The sequence below is a fragment of the Ammodytes marinus genome, assembly GCF_949987685.1.
Source record: "Ammodytes marinus genome assembly, chromosome: 17".
NCBI classification, from domain to species: Eukaryota; Metazoa; Chordata; class Actinopteri; order Uranoscopiformes; family Ammodytidae; genus Ammodytes; species Ammodytes marinus.
Window position 1 is genome coordinate 4,193,268 of NC_137221.1, and position 10,000 is coordinate 4,203,267.

Sequence of the window (10,000 nt, forward strand, 5' to 3'; positions counted from 1 at the left end):
AATTGGAAAATGTTTAATTTGTGTTTGTGTGTGTGTGTGTGGTGTGTGTGTGTGTGTGTGTGTGCCGTAGTACTGAGCGGACCTTGATCTTGCGTACAGCGTCGACCTGCACTGAGTCGTTTTCTAACATCTATCAATGTCTCTGTCTGTCTGCCTGCGTGTATGTCTGTCTGCCTGCGTGTCTGTCTGTCTGCCTGCGTGTATGTCTGTCAGTCAGTCTGTCTGTCTCTCTGTCTGTCTGCCTGCCTGTCTTTCTGCCTGTCCCCCTGCCTGTTTGTCTGTCTGTCTGTCTGTCCCCCTGCCTGCCTGCCTGTGTGTCCCCCTACCTACCTGCCTACCTGTCTGTCTGTCTGTCTGTCTGTCTGCCTACCTGTCTGTCTGTCTCTCTCTCTGCTTGCCTGCCTCTCTCTCTGCCTGTCTGTCCCCCTGCCTGTCTGTCTGTCTGTCCCCCTGCCTGCCTACCTGTCTCTCTCTCTGTCTGTCTGTCTTACCTTGATCTTCCTCACAGCGTCAACCTGCACTGAGTCGTTGTCCAGCATCCTGAGAATGGTCTGTCTGTCTGTCTGTCTGTCTGCTTGCCTGCCTGTCTGCCTGCCTCTCTCTCTGCCTGTCTGTCTGCCTACCTTTCTGTCTGTCTGTCTGTCTGTCTGTCTGTCTGTCTCTCTGTCTGTCTGTCTCACCTTGATCTTCCTCACAGCGTCGACCTGCACTGAGTCGTTGTCCAGCATCCTGAGAATGGTCTGTCTGTCTGTCTGTCTGTCTGTCCCCCTGTCTGTCTGCCTGTCCCCGTGCCTGTCTGTCCCCCTGCCTGCCTGTCTGCCTACCTGTCTGTCTCTCTCTCTGTCTGTCTGTCTTACCTTGATCTTCCTCACAGCGTCGACCTGCACTGAGTCGTTGTCTAGCATCCTGAGAATGGTCTGTCTGTCTGTCTGTCTGCCTGCCTACCTGTCTCTCTCTCTCTGTCTGTCTGTCTCTCTGCCTGTCTGCCTGCCTGTCTGTCTGTCCCCCTGCCTACCTACCCGTCTGTCTGTCTGCCTGTCTGTGTGTCCCCCTGCCTGCCTACCCGTCTGTCTGTCTGCCTGCCTGTCTGTCTGTCTGCCTGTCTGTCTGTCTGTCCCCCTGCCTACCTGCTTCTCTCTCTGTCTGTCTGCCTGTCTCACCTTGATCTTCCTCACAGCGTCGACCTGCACTGAGTCGTTGTCCAGCATCCTGAGAATGGTCTGTCTGTCTGCCTGCCTGCCTGTCTGTCTGTCTGTCTGTCTGTCTGTCTGTCCCCCTGCCTGCCTACCTGTCTCTCTGTCTGTCCCCCTGTGTGTCCCCCTGCCTGTCTGTCTTACCTTGATCTTCCTCACAGCGTCGACCTGCACTGAGTCGTTGTCTAGCATCCTGAGAATGGTCTGTCTGTCTGTCTCTCTGCCTGTCCCCCTGCCTACCTACCCGTCTGTCTGTCTGCCTGCCTGTCTGTGTGTCTGTCTGCCTGCCTACCCGTCTGTCTGTCTGTCCCCCTGTCTGTCTGTCTGCCTGTCTGTCTGTCTGCCTGCCTACCTGTCTCTCTCTCTGTCTGTCTGCCTGTCTGTCCCCCTGCCTGTCTGTCTCACCTTGATCTTCCTCACAGCGTCGACCTGCACTGAGTCGTTGTCTAGCATCCTGAGAATGGTCTGTCTGTCTGTCTGTCTGCCTGCCTGCCTGTCTGTCTGTCCCCCTGCCTACCTACCCGTCTGTCTGTCTGTCTGTCCCCCTGCCTGTCTGTCTGTCTGCCTGCCTACCTGTCTCTCTCTCTGTCTGCCTGTCTGTCTCACCTTGATCTTCCTCACAGCGTCGACCTGCACTGAGTCGTTGTCTAGCATCCTGAGAATGGTCTGTCTGTCTGCCTGCCTGTCTGTCTGTCCCCCTGCCTACCTACCCGTCTGTCTGTCTGCCTGTCTGTGTGTCCCCCTGCCTGCCTGCCTGTCTGTGTGTCCCCCTGCCTGTCTGTCTGTCTGTCTGTCTGTCCCCCTGTCTGCCTACCCGTCTGTCCGTCTGCCTGTCTGTCTGCCTGTCTGTCTGTCTTACCTTGATCTTCCTCACAGCGTCGACCTGCACTGAGTCGTTGTCCAGCATCCTGAGAATGGTCTCCAGCATCAGGATGTGGTGACGGTGTCGCTCTATGAACTTCTTCAGCTCCTCAATACGGTCCTGCTTCTACACACACACACACACACACACACACACACACACACACAGAAAGAGAAACACACACACACACACAGAAAGAGAAACACACACACACACACACACACACACACACACACACAGAAAGACACACAGACAGACACACACACACACACACAGAAAGACACACAGAGAAAGACACACACACACAGAGAGAGAGAAAGACACACACACACACACACACACACACACACACACAGAGAAACACACACACACACACACACACACAGAGAGAAAGACACACACACACACACACACACACACACACACACACACACACACACACACACACACACACACACACACACAGAAAGACACACAGAGAGAAAGACACACACACACAGAGAGAGAGAAAGACAGACACACACACACACACACACACACAGAGAGAGAGAAAGACAGACACACACACACACACACACACAGAAAGACACACACACACACACACACACACACACACACACAGAAAGACACACACACACAGATAAACACACACACACACACACAAATAGGGGCGGTGAGTGTCAAATTCTGGTTTTCAGATAATAAAATGGCAACAGGCGGACATGTCATATCTCGCTTCAATAACGATGCAGAGTGATTAATCCCGGAAGTTCGAATCTTGACGATATCTTTCCAGTCTGGAATGGAACTGTGGATATTGTATCTCGACTTAATTTCAACATTTGGTCTGTATGTTGATTCAGAAGCCTTCCACAAAGACAATAATGAAGTTAAAGGTGCAGTGTGTAAAATGACATCATCAAGAAAGTTCTACAAAGTTCTAGAATGCAACGCTCCCTGGGTAACCCCAACCCTTTAGAATAATAACAGAAGCTACAGTGGCCTTCAAGGACAAGAACAATTCTAAATTTTAAACAATGCACCTGATGACATTCCAACTATGACTCTTTCAAGATGGCGGCACAAGGCCTTGGTCCAAAATATGCAGAAATATGGAGATATATGAGACCCTTTCTAAGGGAAAAAAAAATAATTCAAAAGACATTTTTCAGCTATTATGCACTAAATTAAATGTACTTATGGATATTATAATTACTTTCTACAAAATCTGCTAGGAAATAAAACCCACAATTCTACACACTGCAGCTTTAAGGGACAAACATTATATAATTAGAATATTTGGTACAACAATTACGATATATTATCAGGTTAGGGATGTACATCAAGGTATTCCTAAGCAAAGCATCCCAATGTTCAATCAACCACCGGTATGACTGTGTGTGAACGAACTGAACCAGGAACCCTGTAAAGCGTCTTTGAGTGCCTAGGCAATAAAGCGCTATATAAAACCTATCAATTATTATTATTAATTATTAAATGAAAAGGCAAGAAAAACATTATGGAAATGAACAAAAGACTTTAGTGTTAATATTTTAACATACAGACGTGAAGAAACACATTAAAGAGGTAACAGCCGTCCCAGAGTAGGACGTCCTGCAAACAGCACATAGGCACTTTAATATGGCTTAATGTGTGTGTGTGTGTGTGTGTGTGTGTGTGTGTGTGTGTGTGTGTGTGTGTGTAACCTACATCCTGCTAATAGGACGTGTGCACTTTGTTATGGCCTAATGCCTTATATAGCAAAGCAGGGCCCCACTTCTGATTTCAATATTTAATTCTATTCAAACAAGTTCCAATCCCAAGCTTTTGTTTTTCCCCCGCTTTTGCTTAAAAAGGTACAGCCATCCCAGAGTAGGACATCCCGTTAACAGAACATAGGCACTTTATTGAGGCTTTGTGTGTGTGTGTGTGTGTGTGTGTGTGTGTGTGTGTGTGTGTGTGTGTGTGTGTGTGTGTGTATTTAACTTGAACTTCCCTGTTTGTTTGTGTTGAAAATACTAATAAATATTTAAGTTTAAAAAAAAAAATATATACACATCTTGTACTTCCAAAAAATATTACATGTGCCCCAACTCTGGCAACTACCGATGCGGAGTGACGTTAATTTAAAAAATAATAATTGAAATGTATTTCACCGCCAAGTCTTTAAACTCAGTTCTTGTATATCTAATTATATATTTTTGTATTCCTCAATGTCTTTTTACCCTAGCAACTATTAATCTCGTTTGGTTTGTTGTGTGTGTGTATATGAGTAGGGGAGAGCGGGGTTATATGCCACACGGGTTGGTTGTCACAATCGTTATATCGTATTTGTTTTGTACTTGCTCGAATGTATTTTGTTAAAGCACTTTGTAAACCATTGTTTTTAAAAGGTCCTATAAAAAAAATATTATTATTATTATTATTATTATTATTATTATTATTATTATTATTATTATTATTATTATTATTATTATTATTATTATTATTATTATATTTCATTCATTTCATTTAATTTTTTATTTTATTTCAGACATATCAAAAACAATACAAAACTAAATGAAAAGCACAAAAATACAATAAACAAAATTTATGTTTAAAAGACTTCACAAAAAGAAAAAAAAAGAAAGAAAATTATCTGTATTGATGTGACATGCCCGAAAAGGAGCAGGAAGAAGTATACACTTATTTAATCCTACCCCTTTTCCATAGTAAAAAAATAAAAATATAAAAATATTTATTATATTCGCTTCATGTAATCCATATAATCTCTATACAATTGGCGATACTATATTTGCCATTTGCGATCTATACATACATACAACTTAATATACTATAATTATATGCCTTTTAAATATGTAAAGCACTTCTATGAAATGCCTTATTTAGTGTATGAAATGTGCTATCTGTATAAATAAACTCGCCTTGCTTGCTTGGGCACATTTCAAACCTTAACCTATATGGAAGAAAAAAAAACCTTAATGACAGGGAAAAAAGAGCGCACGTGTCACAAGTAATGCGATTATAAAAGCACTAGGCCCGGGTTAAAATCGCTCATTTTATATGTACGGTATGTAGTTGCTGGAAATGCGTGATGTGTGTGGAAGTAAAATGGAGCATATTAATATATTTATACATATTAAGCACACAACAGCGGCATGGGGGACGATAGTGTGCCAGAGTGCAAAAAACACGCTCCGAATAATTTCAATTTAATGTGACAAATGGGTCCGAAATTAAACTCCTATAAGGGACGAGGGATAGTGTATGGATGGAACCGGATTACGTCATGTCCAAAGCACACGCTGCATTGGTGTTAATAGGGGATTTTTAAAACATACAGGACTGTAAGTTAAAGACCTACTTCACCGGTGGAAATATGAAGGTGTTTTGAACTCTGAGATCCCATGTAGTATAAATGTGCAATTTTTTTTTTCTTTTTTTTTTTTAAATCGGTTCATCCTAGCCTGAGAAAAGGCAGAAAGAGTGTTTTTATGTTCTCACTGTCTAACCCTACATTTTACTAGTGTGACATCACACATGGGAAAATGTAAGGGATTTTTAAACATGCAGGACTGTAGGTTAAAAAGGTGCAGTCAGTGATTCTGGAGAACGCTTGTTGTCAAAATCACTTTGTCAAAATCAGTGAATAGCTCCTCACGATCTGCTACCTGTCTGTACTGTGTGTGTGGACTGAAACAATCCAGTTAATACACAGCCTAGGCTCTGTAAACTGGTATGTTTCTAGCTATGGTGGGGCCCCTCCTTTTTTTTTTTACATACCCGTTTACAAAGCCTAGGCTGTGTATTATTACTCTTAATAACAGACTCAAAAAGTGCTTATTTGTAACATAACGACCCCTCTCCAAGTATTCAAACAGACAAGGCAATCACACCTTTGTAAAGTGAATCTAATACTTTGCCATGAAATTCAATACTTTAATGGCCCTGCATTTGATAATATTAAATTATATTATTTTAAGACCTTGAGGGATACCATGATTTAAGAGAGTGAAGAGGAAAAAACACACACACAGAGACAGACACAGACACACACAGAGAGACAGACAGACAGACAGACAGACAGACACAGAGACAGACACAGACACACACACAGAGAGACAGACAGACACACACACACAGACACAGAGAGAGACAGACAGACACTGACCTCCTTGTCTCCCTTCTTCTTCCTGGTCTGGACTGAGAGAGATTCCACTTCGCTTTCACACTGGTCCACCTGCATGTTCAACGTGTCTATCGTATTCTAGAGGAAGAAAAAAGAAAAGTTTAGTTTACATATGCAGCGTGTACACACACACACACACACACACACACACACACACACACACACACACACACACACACACACACACACACACACACACACACACACACACACACACACACACACACACACACACACACACACACACACACACACGGCTAAACTTGTGAGGACATTCATTGACATAATGCATTCCCTTCCCTGTCTGGAAGTGAGAACCTGCGAAAATGTCCTCACTCTTAAGGTCGAAAACTCTGATTGGCTGTCTCAAAAAAAGTTGTACAAGCACACACACACACGCGCACACACACACACACACGCACAGAGAGACACACACACACACGCACACACAAAACTCACCGTTAACCACGTTCCGACTTCCTCCTTCTCCTTCTGAGCGGGGTCGACCTTCTGGGCCAGACCCAGCCCTTCTTTAGAGTACGCTTTGGTCTTTGTCTCTCGCTCCACGATCTTAAACCGCTCCATTTGCTGTGAGATACGATGGATAGATAGAGGGATAGATAGATAGATAGATAGACAGACAGACAGACAGACAGACAGACAGACAGACAGACAGACAGACAGACAGATAGACAGATAGACAGATAGATAGATAGATAGATAGATAGACAGACAGACAGACAGACAGACAGACAGACAGACAGACAGACAGACAGACAGACAGATAGATACACAAAGAGACAAAACAAATCATGTGTTAAAAAGAGATGTACACGGTATTTGTGGATCACACTTATAAAATAAAGGTGACCGTGACTTTGAGTAATTTTATTTTTATATCAGGTAGAGAAGACTCAGCAGTTTTGGGGCAAATCTTTTGATGTTATAAATGTATGAAACAAAATCAAGAGATCTACAATTTTAACATAGTTTCACAATTCTTAAAAAGGTGGAGTCAACGATTCTGGATAACACCCTTTTTTTTTTGGTCTAAATCAGGACTAACACTGGATTTTTTTCAGCAAACACATAGTTAGAAAATTAATAAAAGTGATTTTGACAACAAGCAACAGCCTTGGTCCAAAATATGCAGAAATATGGACATATATGAGACCCTTTCTAAGGGAAAAATAAATAATTAAAAACATTTTTTTCAGCTATTATGCACTAAATTAAATGTACTTACGGATATTATAATTACTTTCTACAAAATCTGCTAGGAAATAAAACCCAACATTATACACACTGCAGGTTTAACACTTGAGAAAATAATAGGAATTACATTTTATTCTTTAGTCTAGAAGTTCTTATCCATGTTAACAATACTGGAGCTGTGAGGTGGAATATGACTCAGTAATAATTACTAGAGGAGCTATTAAATCCCACACAAGAGAGCAGAAATAGGCCCAGACCACATTATGTAGGTAACTGCAGGTTGTTGCAGCCCCCTCTCTCCTTTATTAAGCACTAAACCTGTCATCTTTAAAGGTGCACTGCGTAACTTTTGGCTGTGTCATAGAAGTGAAACATTTTTTGCTAAGGTATGGTCTCATAACTGAATAAACAAACTTTCCTCACAGGGAAAATGTAGATCCCTGGAACACTGTTTGAAGTTAGAAAAGCTTCCTGAAAAGTTACTGTTTCACTGTTGTTGTTTACAGCAGCAGGGCCCACAGTTTGGTTTACAAACATATTCTAGTCTTACGTTTGGTTCCAGGTTCCTAAAAACAATTTAGTAACGCCCCTTTGTTCTGAGTTTTTGTATTAAATTCATGATAATTTTATGTATTATGCTCAGATGTATTTGCACATGTTAAAGGTGCAGTGTGTAATATGACATCATCAAGTAAGTTCTAGAAAGTTCTAGAATGCAACGCTCCCTGGGTAACCCCACCCCTTTCGAATAATAACAGAAGCTACAGTGGCCTTCAAGGACAAGAACAATTCTAAATTTCAAACAATGCACCTGATGACATTATGACACTATGACACTTCCAAGATGGCGGCACTAGGCCTTGGTCCAAAGTATGGAGAAATATGGACATATATGAGACCGTTTCTAAGGAAAATAATAATAATTCTAAAAAAAAAATTCAGCTATTATGCACTAAATTAAACGTACTTATGGATATTATAATGACTTTCTACAAAATCTGCTAGGAAATAAACCCCAAAATTCTACACATTGCAGCTTTAAAGTGTGTGAGTGTTAGCCACTTTGTAACCCTGTTTTTGAAAGTTCCATATAAATAATGTTTTACTTCATTTACATTTCAAACTTTGAAAACAAAATCTTGAAATCAAGCATTTTCCAAACTTTTCCCGAACCCTGTATAATGACCATTATGGGCATGTTACTGTGTTTCTATGGTATACTCTAATAATAATTGATAGGTTTTATATAGCGCTTTATTGCCTAGGCACTCAAAGACGCTTTACAGGGTTCCTGGTTCAATTCGTTCACACACAGTCATACCGGTGGTGGTAAACTACGAGAGTAGCCACAGCTGCCCTGGGGCAGACTGACGGAAGCGTGGCTGCCATTCAGCGCCAACGGCCCCTCCGACCACCACCTCAAACATACAGCAATCATACACACTCACACAATAATATGAGTTTCACCTGTTTATTAACATTATGTTACTGTGTTTGTGTGTTGGGTTGCTACTCACCGTTTCTATGAGTTTGCGGTTTTCGACTAGCTGCCTTTTGTCTTTGATCTCGTTTGACGCGACCCAAGTCTTGATCTGGTCTCGAAGACGCTGGGGGAGGAATGATGGAGGGAGGGAGAGAGAGAGAGATAGAGAGGGGGGATATAGAGGGAGAGAGAGAGAGAGGGAGGGATAGAGAGAGGGAGAGAGAGGGAGGGAGAGCAAGAGAGAGAGATAGAGAGGGGGGAGGGAGAGAGAGAGCAAGAGAGAGATAGAGGGATATAGATAGAGAGAGAGAGGGATAGAGATAGAGAGGGGGGAGGGAGAGAGGGATAGAGCGAGAGAGAGAGGGAGGGAGTGAGAGAGCAAGAGCAAGAGAGGGAGAGAAAGGTAGATAGAGGGATAGAGAGATAGATACATAGGTGAATACATGCCGAGACTCGCCTATCATAGAGTCACGGATGGCAAACCGGCTTGGCTTGGGAGTTTGGTCCTCATGGTAACACACACACACACACACACACACACACACACACACACACACACACACACACACACACACACACACACACACACACACACACACACACACACACACACACACACACACACACAGTATCTTGTTTATTTTATCTTTCTACTTACCTGCCCAAGGATTACAGTGGTAAATAGCAATTTGTTAAAACAATTTCAGATCAGCAAACAAGTACTGAGGACAACAGATAAGCTCACATGATATAACTAGGGCTGTCAAACATTTAACATCTTGAATCAGATTAATCACGATTAATTAAAAGCTAATGGAAATAGGCCCAAAAAAATAACCATTTTCTCTGTATATTATGAGCGGAATAATAAATGACAGAAGGTGGATATGTACAATTAAAGGTGCAGTGTGTAATATGACATCATCAAGCAAGTTCTACAAAGTTCTAGAATGCAACGCTCCCTGGATAACCCCAACCCTTTAGAATAATAACAGAAGCTACAGTGGCCTTCAAGGACAAGAACAATTCTAAATTTTAAACAATGCACCTGATGACAT

The 10,000-nt window shown here is 42.3% G+C and overlaps 1 protein-coding gene across 3 annotated transcripts in view; it reads right to left on the reverse strand.

The window, feature by feature from the left end:
* The window catches only part of LOC307264257 (CCR4-NOT transcription complex subunit 3-like), a 44,250-nt gene that overhangs the window by 24,966 nt on the left and 9,284 nt on the right, over window positions 1–10,000 (reverse strand). For 2 of the 3 annotated variants that reach the window (XM_080045603.1, XM_080045602.1), the window contains exons 5-8: window positions 8,977–9,066; window positions 6,704–6,832; window positions 6,227–6,322; window positions 2,053–2,181 (exon numbers count right to left, since the gene is read on the reverse strand). In XM_080045603.1, the coding sequence (XP_079901729.1) occupies window positions 2,053–2,181; window positions 6,227–6,322; window positions 6,704–6,832; window positions 8,977–9,066 (444 nt within the window). Of the gene's footprint in view, window positions 1–680; window positions 736–2,052; window positions 2,182–6,226; window positions 6,323–6,703; window positions 6,833–8,976; window positions 9,067–10,000 lie in introns of those variants that run through there. The other variant, XM_080045604.1, reaches the window with a different exon arrangement.